At 32.9% G+C, this 14,095-nt stretch overlaps 2 protein-coding genes and 1 pseudogene across 3 annotated transcripts; 1 reads left to right on the forward strand and 2 right to left on the reverse strand.

Annotated features, from left to right (window-relative positions):
• Positions 1 to 733: 733 nt before the first annotated feature.
• On the reverse strand, positions 734 to 1,327 carry LOC106309097. Its single transcript, XM_013746164.1, has one exon. It carries the CDS (start codon positions 1,325 to 1,327, stop codon positions 734 to 736), a length of 594 nt encoding a protein of 197 aa, XP_013601618.1.
• Positions 1,328 to 3,910: 2,583 nt separating this feature from the next.
• LOC106311126 lies at positions 3,911 to 4,336 on the forward strand (annotated as a pseudogene).
• Positions 4,337 to 5,009: 673 nt separating this feature from the next.
• LOC106312338 (zinc finger CCCH domain-containing protein 45) lies at positions 5,010 to 12,075 on the reverse strand. 2 transcript variants are annotated; one of them, XM_013749824.1, is made up of 8 exons: positions 11,669 to 12,075; positions 11,489 to 11,588; positions 10,963 to 11,044; positions 10,786 to 10,855; positions 7,237 to 7,317; positions 6,486 to 6,674; positions 6,274 to 6,398; positions 5,010 to 6,190 (listed from the first exon to the last, which is right to left on the reverse strand). In XM_013749824.1, exons 5-8 carry the CDS (start codon positions 7,300 to 7,302, stop codon positions 5,041 to 5,043), a joined length of 1,530 nt encoding a protein of 509 aa, XP_013605278.1. In that variant the 5' UTR covers positions 7,303 to 7,317; positions 10,786 to 10,855; positions 10,963 to 11,044; positions 11,489 to 11,588; positions 11,669 to 12,075; the 3' UTR covers positions 5,010 to 5,040. The 2 variants fall into 2 exon arrangements, 1 of the variants encoding a protein (XP_013605278.1); XR_001264167.1 differs by lacking the exons at positions 5,010 to 6,190; positions 6,274 to 6,398; positions 6,486 to 6,674; positions 7,237 to 7,317 and adding an exon at positions 10,500 to 10,681 and having other exon boundaries at positions 10,786 to 11,044; positions 11,669 to 12,059.
• Positions 12,076 to 14,095: the final 2,020 nt, after the last annotated feature.

The raw sequence follows: 14,095 nt of genomic DNA on the forward strand, positions 1-14,095 counted from the left end.
CTTCTGTGGCAATCAAACCAACTATGTTTTTGTCCATTACGTAACCAGAACGCACCTGTCTCATCTTGACAATATGGACACGATAGCCGACCATGTGTCGTCCAACCTGAAAGCATCCCATACGCTGGAAAATCGCTTATCGTCCACATCAACACTGCTCGCATTATGAATCTTTCTTTCCTTGAAATATCATATGCCTCCACACCATCTTTCCATAAACTCTGTAACTCTTCAATCAGCGGCTGAAGGTAAATATCTAAGCTTTTTCTTGGATGTTTGGGTCCGGGAATTAGCACCGAAAGGTATAAGAATTCTCTTTTCATACACATTCCCGGAGGCAAATTGTATGGAGTTACAATAACTGGCCAAAGGGAATGTGCTTCGCCATTCATACCAATCGGATTAAACCCATCCGTTGATAAGCATAGATAAATGTTCCGGCTTTCAGCAGCAAATCCAGGATATAACTCACTGAAGTGTTTCCACGCTATGGCATCAGATGGATGATGTATTTCTCCTTCCGGAGTTACATGTTCCTTATGCCACCGCATATTGGAAGCTGTCGCCTCAAGTTGGTATAGACGTTTCAGACGATCTGCTATTGGGAGGTAAAACATTCTCTTTTTCGGTTTGTTTTTACCTTTTCCGTTCTTCGGGTAGTAGTGATCTTCTCCACAAAACCGACAACTGACCAACTTCGCATCGTCTCCCTTCCAAAATAACATACAGTTCTTCACACATACGACAATCTTCTGTAAGGGTAAACCAAGCGAACACAAGCTTCTGGTAGATTATAATCTGTCTTCACTTTCATCATCCGCGAAGCAAGAGACAACTGAGAAATTCCTTCTGCACATCCTTCGTAGAGAGGTTGAGTCGCTGCTTCAAATGCTTCAAAAACACTATCATGATAGGGTTGTGCTATGTCTGTCTCTTCTATAGCTTCCGGCATGTAAGCTGGCGCAATGTCTGCGGGTACCTCTGGAATATTCTGCTGGTGATCTTCATAAGCATTCCAAATAGGAGTCTCTAACATTTCTTCTTCACCCGTCGAATGATTCGCCCCGGAACTCTCACCAACATCGTTGAATTTCTCTCCATGACTCGTCCAAAAATAATAATTTCCCTTGAAACCGTACAAGAATAGATGTCGTGCGACAACTCTTGCTTCACGTTGCTTCACATTTTTGCATCGAGCACACGGACACAACAAAGTTTCTCTTTCTTTGTAATCTTCTTGATTACACGCAAATTGAATAAATGCATCAACACCTCCAAGAAATATTTCAGAAACCTGATTACTCTCAGGATCAATTCTTTGATCCATCCATTCTCTAGATTGAAAGTAGAAAGACATTTTGTTCTGAAAATTTGAGAGAAGAACAAAAGTTCTAAATGTCACGGTTATGAAGCGTATATATGAAACGAATAGCCACGACAATGCCACGAAATATTCGTGGCTCCCTTAAAATATCATGCCTAGCCACGAAACAGCCATGAAACAACGGTGGCTCTATCCCATTTCGTCAAACGATTGGACGTAACACTTCCTTTTTGATGTCGGCACAAAAAAACAAATTGGTGCCACGTTTTATTAGTGGCATATTCGTGGCTTATTCATACAGCCACGAAAATTTCGTAGCGTTTCCGTGGCTTTTACTTCCCACGCTTTGTTTCGTGACTTTATCGTGGCATTTTTAATTTTATCGTGGCTTTTTACGTCTCGTGGCTTTTACGTGGCGGGTTCGTGACTATTTTCTAAAAGCCACGGTTTTTAAGTGGCATGACAGTGGCTATGGGATAGATTTTTACTAGTGAAAAATTAATATATATATGTGTGTGTGGAATTTCGATAAATAAGTTTACTTATAATATACTGAAACTTTCGTTAAACTAACTTTTATTGATCTGCAAAAATTGTATTCTTTCATAATCAAAACACAAATTTAATTTTTTTTGTTTTTGTTGTACGGCCACTTTTGCTTTAGATGCGTGCATTTATAATTCCGATTGGATATAAGAGCATCTTTATCCAGGGATACTATAAGGTTTTTTAGCGTGTGAGTCCCGCGTAGGATCCACTTTTTTTTAAGAAACCGGTTACAAAAACTACTAAATAGTAGTCGGTTCTTAAGGGTTTCTTACACTGTTCGCGAGTCCCACTAACACGTGGCAGCTCACGATTGGTTCGTTGTTTTTTTTTTAATTCGAAAAAGTAAAAAAAAAAAAAAAAAAATTTAAAAAACCCCATTTGGAGTTTCAGGGATAATGATGCTCTAAGGTCATATATTGGTTCTATTCCACCATCTTTGCTTTTGGACTGTTGAAAAACTAAGTTCTAATTTAGCTTTTGGTCAATTTTCAGATATATATTTTTAAATTTTCAGATTTTCACACACTACTTCTGCATTTCATTAGTTTTTCATCTAAAATGACACTTAACAAAAGCTAAGGATCGACAAAGCTATTTGAACCACTAAGTTTTGCATATATCTCCGATCCTTTCCGTATCCAACACAATTATTGTGGTCTATTCGACAGTTACTAGATCAAAATAGAGAAAACAAATTTGTCATGTTTTCACATATTTTTCGTTTTACAAAAGAACTTGTCTTCAAAAGTACAAAAATTAAGATGTTTTGTTATCTAGCTCAGTTTTAGTTCAAATTTTTCTTTGTTCATGTTTAAAATTCTTAAAAGCTATGGTTTTGTTATTCTTATTGAGAATTGATGAGGATTTATCATCATCATCTGTAAAATTCAGGAATTTTTTTTATAACATGATAAGTGTGTAAAATACATTTTTAATTCATTAGTTTTACATATTATTATATTAGACTCCGGTTGATATTTATTTTGGATATATCTTCCTACCATAACATTTAATTTATCAAACTCCTTTTAAATGACAAAACTACATTTAAAAATACAAATAGAGGTAATATTATTTCTAAAACTTAGTAGAAAATTTAAACATTAGTCTTGATTCAAAATAGTGTAGTAGTTTAAGAATATATGTAACTATTGGTGGTGATAGGTTCAGCTGTGGATGTAAAAATTTAGCTGTAAAACTTTAGCTGTAGCTAAGTCGGTTGTAGCTGTAGCTAAGTCGGTTGTAGCTGTAAAGTTGTTGTTGTAGATTTTGTTGCAAAATTTTTTGTTGCAGTTAAATTTGTTGTAGCTGTAAGGTATAAACTGTAGATATTTTAAAATAAAATAATGTAAACTATGTGATGTATATAAGAAATATATTATTTTTTAATTAAAATAATTTATATTAATATTTTTAATAAATTACCAAATTTTACTATTATTTAAAATGTGATATGCAAATAATATTTATGTTATATAAAATATTTCAGTAATTTAAAAACATCCAAAATTAAATTAAAATAGTTATAAATATTGTTTATTATGATTATTTTATTTTTTTCATATTATAGACAATTATTTTCATTTTAGAGATTCTACGGCCTATAAAAAGAGGATATGAGTTTTCTACCTAAAATACAAAAGAATAAGATTTGCTTTATTTTTTTTAGCAGTAGGTTAAAAAATAAAGCTAAAATATGATTGGTTTTTTTTTTTTGAACTTAATTTCATAAATATGATTGGTTAAAATTAATAAAAACTTGATATATACTTTAACTTTTAAAAATAAAGATACATCATGATTGGTAAAGTTTAGTGATTTAACAATAAATAAAGCTAAAGTACGGAGATAGAGTCCAACCAAATCACCCCGATTATTTTAACTGAGTTTGCATGTAACTACGCTACATGGAGGCCCGATACTGAAGCTCCAATCCAAATAACTAGGGTTTTCCAAAAAGACGCTACATCAACATAGTTCGTGCAAAATCCCAATGCCGTGCGGAGAGGGCAAGAAGAAAATTAAGACTAGTCACTCATGGGTCGTGGGATTAGGGGTCAACGTAAGGGTGCATGCCACTGGTTCCGTCTTCAAGTCCCACATTCACCACCGCAAGGGTCCTGCTAAGTCCGTAGCCTCGACAACGGCGAGAGAAATGGTTATCTCACGGATCCTGGACGTGGCGCTCCGTTAGCTCGCGTTGATTTCCGACATCCTATCCGTTACAAGAAGTAGAAGGAGCTCTTTGTCGCCGCCGAAGGTATGTACACGGGACAGTTCCTCTACTGTGGTAAGAAGGCGACTCTCGTTGTCGGGAACGTACTTCCACTTAGATCTATTCACGAGGGAGCTGTTGTCTGCAACGTTGAACTCCATGTTGGTGACAGCGGAGCCCCCGCTAGGGCTTCCGGTGATTACGCCATCGTGATTGCTCACAATCATGACAACGACACCACTAGGTAATACTCTCACCGTTGCTTGTGTGGCACGTGAATTGATTCTGTAAAGCCTTTCTCTTTTAGATTTCTTGTTTGATTATTAATAAATAAAAGTGAATAATATTATTGTCATATCAAAGAAGATTATGCAAAGTGGATGTAGAGCCATGATTGGTCAAGTTGCAGGTGGAGGAAGAACAGAGAAGCCCACTTCTTAAGGCAGGTAACGCATACCACAAGTCTACCGCATCAGCAGCCAAGTCTGAATAGGCTAGACTTGTGACACACACTTCTATCCTTTCTTTAATTTTGTTGATGACCTTCGTTGTATTTTATTTTATAATTCTTTTGGAGTTTTGGTGTTGTATTTTATTTTATAATTCTTTTGGAGTTTTGGTGTTTAATGCTTATGAACTTTGTATTAGATTTACCTATAGAGAAAAGAGTTATTATGGTTTATTTCTTTTTCGTTATTTTACTTTTTGTACGTCCAATTTAGATTTTCAATGAAAATAAAAAAGTTGGCTGATAATTTAGACAAAAAGTGACCTACGAAGAGTTGGTCCTGGTCACTTTGGTGCGCTAAACTTTTGTCTGCTCAATTAATGGAAAAAAATTGAAGAACAAAAATTAATCAAATTTAAAATTGTTTCAACTCAGGTTTTTTTTTACTAAAGACAAAATTCTACTTGCTGATTTGGAATGAATCAAGAGTCAGAATTTATATGTTCAAAAATTATTTCTATCATAGCTTCCAAACTTCAACCTCTTAGCCCCTGGAGCCTCGGCTTCAAAATTAGGTCTCAATCGGTCATGCACACAGACGCATCTATCACCCATCTGACAACCTCTCGCAGTGCCATAGTATATACACTGTTTCTGAACCTTATTTTGATCAATGCGTCCATTGAATTTTCCATTTTGTGAATGGTATTGGTTAGTTTCATGATTCGCGGTACCATGTTCCCTTATAAGGTTTTTGAAATAGTCATCACTCTTCATTGGTTGCACTACCGGTTTACCAGTCCGGTTTAAGTTCATTGGATAATTGTTGAAACCAGTTTGAGGACCCCTTCCAAATCCAACTGGTGCCTGAACAATGTTCATTTCAGGAGTGCGGTATGCAGAATTGTGGTGAGGAGGATTCACTGTTACCTTTGGTTCAGAGAAAACACGTGGAGGTCTCTGGTGGGGGTTAACGTTCATTGGTAGAGAACTCGACGGGAGACGAGCCGGAAGAGGTGGTTGCGTAGCTATACTAATAACACATGGTTGAACAGACATTGGTATACTAACCGGGACTTGATTCAGAGGGGATATGTTTTGGTTTACAGGCTTAGGTGGAGACACTCGTCTCTGCTCAGTTTTAGGTGGTGACACTCGTCTCTGCTCAGGGTTAGTAAAAGGCTGAGAAGCTGTGAAACCCTGTTTTTGAGGTATTATTGTTGGCTGTGGCTTTGTCATGGGTAAGGGAGTGGCAGGTTCAGCAACAAGCCTAGTAGGGTTGATGGTATTAGTCTCAAGGGGCTGATTCTTAGGTTCAGAGGATTTACCTGTTGTGTCAGTGATCAGATGCTTGATCATTTTCGGGTTGCTGAGGAGTTTGATAAGTAGATCAGGATCAATCATACTCCCTTGTTCCTTGGTTTTCATCAGTGTAGCAAGAGCTGCAGAAGCAGCAGCCAGGCTCAACTCTGGTGCAGGACCAGAAACCAGTCCTTGGATTGAAGGTTTGGTCTCCAACGAACTTTGCTTGCTTGCGGTAGTGTTGGATGATTCCTCTGAAGATTCAGACTCGTCCTCGATTGGAGTGAGACGAATGGTGGGCGTTTTGCTGTCGTCAAAGCTTTCCGCTTCAACAACCGGTGAAACAGAGGGTCTGCGTGAAGAAACAGAGGTCAAGATAGCTACACAATGGTTGAATAACCTAAAAAGAGAGAGAGAGAGAAGGCAAGCAAGTACCGAGAAGGGATGGTAGAGCGATGAGGATAGATGGCTTCCAACACTTTAGAAATCCTCAAGTTTTCAGTTCTCCTTTCTGTGCTCTCGCCACCATCTCCCATTAGCCAAGTACCACTGACTATGAACTGTTTAAACCCAAAAGACACTTTAACATAAAAGCTTTCAAAAGGGCTTTTTTCCAAATCTCTAGATTGTGTATAAAGAAAGACTACCTTAGAAGGTCGTTTCCATTTGATCCGAGGAATGGTTGAGACACTCAGCTTCTCTGCATAGTGGTTTCCTTCGAAACCAGGTGGAAGATCTGGCACTCGAGGTTTGCTTATTGATTGCTTTGGGTAGGTATGACGTTGTGCCTGAGATGCAACTTTAGCAGGACAGTCCTCTGTTCGAAACAGCTTAACCTGTTCCAATCATGCACTATTAGAATCTGAAGCTGACATCTTCCTGGGAAGATGAATAATCAACTACAGATTTTTTTACAGAGCATTCTTCATAATTGCAAAGATGCATTCACCAAATCGTGTAATCAAATTCATCACAATTTTGTGTATCAATTCAAATAAATGGATCACACTTACAAAGTCAAATGTTTTTTTATTTACATTGGATCATCATCAATTCATGTATATATACAAACGTGCTTGTCATTTATCTGAATTGAGTTCAACGTTAACTTCAAATAATATTAAAGATTAAATTCCAATATACAAAGTTTCTTTCAAGTATTATTCATCAAATTCTAAATTTCGTTTATTTTAACAAGAATGTTAAATTAACCTCTAATTTTATATCACCTTTATACCGATTTGGATTCAACGCAATTTTAGATCCGATCAGATCCAGCTAATTTTAATGATTCAATCAATTAACGGATTCACGAATCATCTGGCACAAATCAGAAACGGAATCAAAGAAACAACATCGACCATACGACGATTTAGATATATATATATATATATATACCTGACAAAGCTTAGGACCTGATGGCCATGAAACCCTCGATTTCTTCGATCTCTTCATAATATTCATATTAATCTCAATGATCTAATCCAGTAAACAAAAGAAAAATCGAATTTATTTTTTTCCAGGTAATTCGATTATCCGTTTATCAGATTCAAACAGACGATGATCAAATACGATTCGCTAGATCTACAGATTCCTTTGTTTACAGAAACGAGTACGTTGAGAATCAGAGAAGGATTCAATTCGGGGAGCGTGAGTCAGAGATCTGTGAGAGAAGAAAAGAAAAGAGAGAGAAGCGGCGCGATGATTTGCGTGGCTAATAAGAAGAACCCTAGAACAAGGCTACAACTGTATCTCTTCTTTATCTATTTATTGTGGTTTATTTTTTTTTTGGACTCTAGTTATAACTTATATATATATATATACAAGGTTTTTATTTTTATTAATTAATTGCGTGTAATTCGCAACTCTCAACGACTCCGAATAATAATAATGGGTTTCGTATTTGATGGCGTAACGTTTCTAATATTTTAGAATTCTATCTTTCTCATGTAATAATGAAATCCTTTATTTAGCAGCACAAAAAAGGATATAAGAAATCATATTTTTAAATAGACATGTGGAAATATATAAAAAGAGATTTGTTTTCCAATTTTGTCTAGATTATTTTAATAAAGTTATATATTTTTATGAAAATTATAAATTGAATAAAAATGCACATGAACCAATTTTCAAACTAAACCATAAGTTCATTCAGGTAAATAAAAATACTGATCCGTGGAAAATATCATTGAAGATATAAGATAAAATCACACACTTTATTTTTATATGATTATTTGACTATATTAAATTCATAAGGATAAAATGCAGTTCATAATACGAATATATTTGATAAAAAAAATACGAATATCTTAGAAAATAGATGCGGATGTAGAAAATAAAATTTCAGATTTGTCAAAAATATATACATACGTTATCACCACTGATTGGAACGATACAATAGCTTCACTCTTGCAACCTGCTCGAAGTCGTATTGATCATGTGCTTAGGAGGATGAGTTTTACTCGGTCTCGAAAGAGCGAAACTCACGAAGGCATGGTGGTGTGTGGATCACGACGGAAAAGCTCACTCGAAACATAGATAAGCAGATTAGGAATCAGATATTATCACTTCGTTATACCAAGGATCATCCGCCCGAAGAAATGATGAGAAGATGGTTTGAGGTTAATTAACGTTAGGAAGGGTTACGTCTAATTCTTTTATTTGTTTTTAGTCGAATAGAGATATATCCACTTACTTGTAAATGTGCAATTTTGATCAATAAATTTGATATTTAATAAATATTTATTTATATTTAATTTTAATTTTTAAAGTAAGGATATTCGGATTTGAATCATGGATTTGGATCCATGTATCTTATTTCTAAGTCTGAATATCTGTATTAGAATTTAAAATTTTAAATATATTCTCTAAAGTTTATCATTAATTTCTTATTGTATTAATATTTATTAATAAATCAATTTTATAATATTATATTTTCATTTTTATTATAGCATATCTATATTTTTATAAATTTAAAATTTAGCATTTATAATTACTTTGAATATATATATTTTTTAATTTTAGTTTATTTTTTACTAATCTAGATCTAAATATCTATAACTACTTTAATATTTAAATTGATAGTCATTAACTAGGTATCTAGAATCTATTGTGGCTCCGAGTGGTAATCAACCGTCCGCACCGCACCGCTGTCAATAGTAACAAAAAACTCTACATATACTATATATACTATGTATTTTTGTTACTATTTGAACCGCTTCGTATTTATCTCATAGTTGTTCTGTATGTTAGCATTCGGAGCCTATATATGAATAGTGAAACACGATCTGGTCCTCCCACCTGTATTTGCTAGGTTGTCAGAAATATGACACTCACCCGTAAGTAACTAGCTTGTCAGAAACTAACTAACTAGCATGCATTGTCATATCAATCAAACTTATTGCAAAAACAATTCATACAAATAAACGTTATATGGTTGACCAAGAAAAAAACCGATAAATGATTACAGACTTGCTACTTTATGAATGACGTTAACAACGTTCACGCAAAAGAAGTGAAACATAATAGACGAGTTTCATAAAAACTATACTATTAAAACACGATCTGATCTATTTTAAACCTTTATACTTACTACATATGCCACTCATTTCCAATAGAAATCGCTAACTTCGTTAAGGGCATTTCTGTTATTTTATATCTTTACGTTTTCTTTCTGTTATATTGGCTCTTGCTTATTGACGTTGGATTTTTGAATGCAGGCCCAAACGAGGTGGAACATGACATATTGAATGTCTTTCTTCAATAGGCTCCGTCTCTTAACAAAATATTTAACGTAAACCCATTTTTCCTGACAAATTTTATTAATACGTTATATAATATAGTTTACTAAATATTGAGTGTAATTAATGTTACTTAGTTAAAGAAAATCCTTAAAATTTCTATTTAACCCCCATAATGCACAAACCAAACCAGTTTAAAACATTTCGTTAACTTCACCAAATACAAAACATTAACTATATATTATGTAATCTATACCCCCAACATACCTAAACTAAATCATAACAATAGTGTAGTGTTCTTCTCCCTAACCCTAAACCCCAACAATCCAACCCCTAAAAAGTTTGTATATCATTTACCAATTAGTAAAATTTTCACGAAAATGCTATCAACAATATTTTTGATAATATCTTGTTTTTAAAGTATATTCCAAAATTCAAATAGTATCTGATGGTAGATGTCGATTTAAATTAGAAAAAAATAAATGCTCATTTTTAATGTTTTTGACTAACAACTCATGGATAATTTAAGAATTCGGTTCCAATGGTATATTCCAAATTTGTTACGAGCTGTTAACTATCTGGTTTTATGCATAAAAAATAATATCTTACTATTCTTTAAAATCATTGAGAATGCATTGAATCGTTTAGCTTGGCCATGAAGAATACATAATAACTACTCAAAAATATTATTTCTTTAAATCATATATTTTAAAAAAATATATGTACCAACCGAATTGTAAATATTCTTAAGATATGTACATTTTCACTAACAGTATATATTTTAAATCAGGGAGAATGCATTAAATCGTTTAGCTTGGCCATGAAGCATACGTAATAACTACACAAAATTTTTGTTCCTTTAAAACGTAGATATTATAAAGATATATGTACCAACCGAATTGTAAATATTGCTAAGATATGTAAATTTTCGCTAACAATATATATTTAAATCTTTTTGCTTGATCACTACTCTAGGGATTTCCTAAACTGAATATACTAGAGATTTAGTTTAAGCGTTAGTTAGAAACCATCGACTAAATTACTGCTATATAAACACCAATAGCGTGCCAAAGTTTTCTCACATCTATTCACAGCTACATTAGCTACAAAAAAAAACTAAAATGTCTTCGATAATGAAAGTGACCTCTTTGAAAGATATGAAACCCTTCAAACGTGGTTGGAAAGTGCATGTGAAAGTGTTGCATACTTGGAAGCAGTACAACACAGTGCATGAAGACACCCTTGAGATCGTGCTATCCGATGAAAATGTGAGTTTTCTGGTTATATGTGTTATGTAAAATTTGGTATTAGGAAACAACAATTGTCTAAATTTGATATCTGCTCATCTATAAAATATGAGAAAGCCATTTTATAGTGACTTAACTTTTGGTATCACCATGATCTCCCTTTTGGTGATGGTAAATGTTCACTTCCAACGTATTTGTCCGGATCCAAATTTATCGTAGCTGTCAAATGTAAAATTCAAACACATATTAATAAAATAATCATGCTATATTTATATGCAAATTATGATTTATATTAATGTAAAAGAAAACAAAGTATCTGGAAATAACTTATCTTTTATTTTAAAAACATGTTCTCCATAGAAGAATGAAAACCATAATCTTCGTAGTTGGAATATGAATATTTACCAAAAGTATACTATTCCTGAAAGGAAAGTTTTTTTAACCCTTTTTAACAAAACAAACACTTAAACACAGATTCTAGAGCTGTAAATAATAACTTCAACAGTAGATAGAAATTGTCAAAAGAATCTTACGCTTTCTTGCCAATGTTATTTGGCTTTTATTTGGCTTTTGTTTTCCAGATTTTTTTTTATTCAATTTTAAAACGATCAGATTTTTATTAACAACTATGGATCAAAAAGAAAGACGTGAAATCAGATTTACCTTTTTGTGATTTTTCAAATCTTCTTAGGACTTTGTCAAAGAGAGCTGAAAAGGTGAAGTTCGTCAACCATCTCAAACTCATCGTTTTTCTCATGGATGCCTTCAGATCCAACATGTAAAACAAGTAAGATTTTTTTTAGATCTTTATCTCTTTTAAAATAAAAAGTTAGAGAAAATCACCTAAATAGATCGGAAAAGGTGAAGTCCTCCGTGGATCTACCGAGTTTGGATCGTCAGGAAGTTTTCCAGCTAATCTTAAAAAATCGGTAGTTCTTTGATTTGCTACCATTGATTTTCACCTCTATAAGCAGTCGTTTCCATCTTTACCACCACAAGTAAGCCGCGGCCGTTTTCATATCATGAGTTCTCTAACTTCGATTAAAAGTTTCGCCATAGAAATCGTCTTCCGTAACGAAACATCGAGACAAAAAAATTTGTTCTTGCCTTTTCTGTTTTTTTTTAAGTGACTGGTCATCGACCACACAATTTTGTCGGTTCAGATGTTTTTACTTTGGGCCATTGGGGCCGAGATTAGTATCTGTTGTATTTCCAGTTCTTATTTTTTTTGTGCAATTCGGGCTCATTTCAAATATTTTGTTTGTATTAACAAACATGATTAAACATATGATTATTATCTTTTACTTTTCTTAATCTATGTTTAGACATTCCTAAAATATCTTAATATTATAATGAAACATGTAAATATTTATTCAAAGCTTAGTATAATAGTATATTAACAAAAAAATGTATATAAAATAACTTTAGCAAAAAAAATTCTCATCATAATAAATTTATTGAATAGAATATACCACTTTAAATCCTTTCACAACATCAATCCACATTTTGTAAACATCAATTTATTAATAAAACAATAATAAATAAAGATGATAATTTCTGTTAAAAAAATCATAAAGCTAATTTTATGTTCGCTAAAAAGATAAAAATATGAACATATTACATTTTCCAATTTTAAAATAAATTTAAAAAAGAACATGTCCAGCGGGCATTTAAAAAGCCCAACAACATTAAATCCATCAATAAGAATTTATTATCTTTAAAGAATAGAAAAAAAGAATTAAACCTTATATCTTGTCTTGCCGACGGTCTAGTGTCGGTCTCTTAGGCTTTTCAAAATCACAAGTCCAAAACAAAAGAATGGCTGAAATACTGAAAAAAAAACATTGAAAATATTGGGATTCAAACCCTAGCCTCTCATATACTCTAGTGCATAACTAACCTATAGACCATTGACAATTTTCAGAAAAATGCAGCTTATTAAATAGTTAATAAAATGACGGCCGGAAGCATGGGTTTCTTTCGCTTGGACCCATGGCCGGTTCTATGCAAGTCATCCGTTCAGGTTTCCACCAATTCATTAACTTTAGCCATCTAAACCCCTAACCGAGAAAATCTCTCTTTTCAATAGAGTTCTTTGTGTAGGTTTTGATTAACTTATTTCGGATGTTAACCACAAGACTGAACTCTTTCACCTATTAGTAATAGAAATGTTTGTTCTGCTTGGCTAGATTACCTTAATTCCTTTTGTAACTTGTATTTTATAATTGGGTTAGATTCAAAATAGGTAAAATGACCTTTATATAATATAAATAAGCCTTTTTTTTTTGAAAAAAGAACGAAGTTTATATGAGTAAATATTGTCTTTTATTTTCCATTGGTGTATGTCTTCTTTGAAGATTATGTATTGCTTGTTTTTGTTATTGAACATAAAAATTCACTTTACATCTGAATCTCTTAAAACATTGTTGTCCTTTAAATATATAATATGATTTAGCATCATTTGTGTAGACATTCAAATATCTATTCAAGATTAAATCAGAATTTTCTTTTTAGGTTTCATTGTGGTTTTACGTATGTTCGGCTGAGTCTGTTAATACTGTTTTGAATGTAAATATATTTATAATTATGTCTAAATAATATTTTGGATTCAAATTCATTTTAGATTGTGTTAATAATACTTAAGATCTAAGTGTTTTTAGATATTATACCAACATAAACATGTAACTGATCATCTGAATTAGTTATTTAAGTTTTAAATATTTATTTGAAGAATTTAGATCAGTTGTTGAGTTTTCTCGGGTTATTCAGATCTTTTAGTTTTTTTTGCGCTATTAGTTCGGACTCGATCGGTTGATAATCAGTTAGGATCAAATATGTTTTACACCATCCTACAAAATTTATTCTTATATTTTACAGTTAAGATAAGATAAAAATCATGTTTTCTTGATTTGGATTCAACTTAAATTTTGGATTTTTGGATCTTTCACGCAAACCTACTGACTCATACCAATAGTACACATTAGAAAGATGCATGCTAACATCCTTCACTATGGGTTATCGTGTATTTTTCAAGTAAACCAATGTGAGGATGATGCATCTCGTACACAATTATTTTCGACACTAAAACTCCTTGTTCGGATAAAATCTTTGAACCAAAGATCTAATGTGAAAATCTTCAAACTAATTTTATTTAATAAAATAACTTTCAGTCTACAGTATCAGCAAAACAAATGGATGTTACTAGTAAATATTTATTTCAGGGTGTTTTACACTAATCAAACTTAGTTGAGTGGTTTAGCATTAAAAATC

Source organism: Brassica oleracea, chromosome C8, assembly GCF_000695525.1.
Source record: "Brassica oleracea var. oleracea cultivar TO1000 chromosome C8, BOL, whole genome shotgun sequence".
Classification (NCBI taxonomy): Eukaryota; Viridiplantae; Streptophyta; class Magnoliopsida; order Brassicales; family Brassicaceae; genus Brassica; species Brassica oleracea.

Bases quoted from the DNA above. Each gene is read 5' to 3' on its own strand.
- LOC106309097 (XM_013746164.1), bottom strand. From the start codon at position 1,327: ATGGATCAAAGAATTGATCCTGAGAGTAATCAGGTTTCTGAAATATTT.
- LOC106312338 (XM_013749824.1), bottom strand. From the start codon at position 7,302: ATGAATATTATGAAGAGATCGAAGAAATCGAGGGTTTCATGGCCATCA. The intron at 6,675-7,236 runs GTATATATATAT...TGATTGGAACAG, and splicing joins CAGGTCCTAAGCTTTGTCAG to GTTAAGCTGTTTCGAACAGA. The intron at 6,399-6,485 runs GTAGTCTTTCTT...GGGTTTAAACAG, and splicing joins AATGGAAACGACCTTCTAAG to TTCATAGTCAGTGGTACTTG.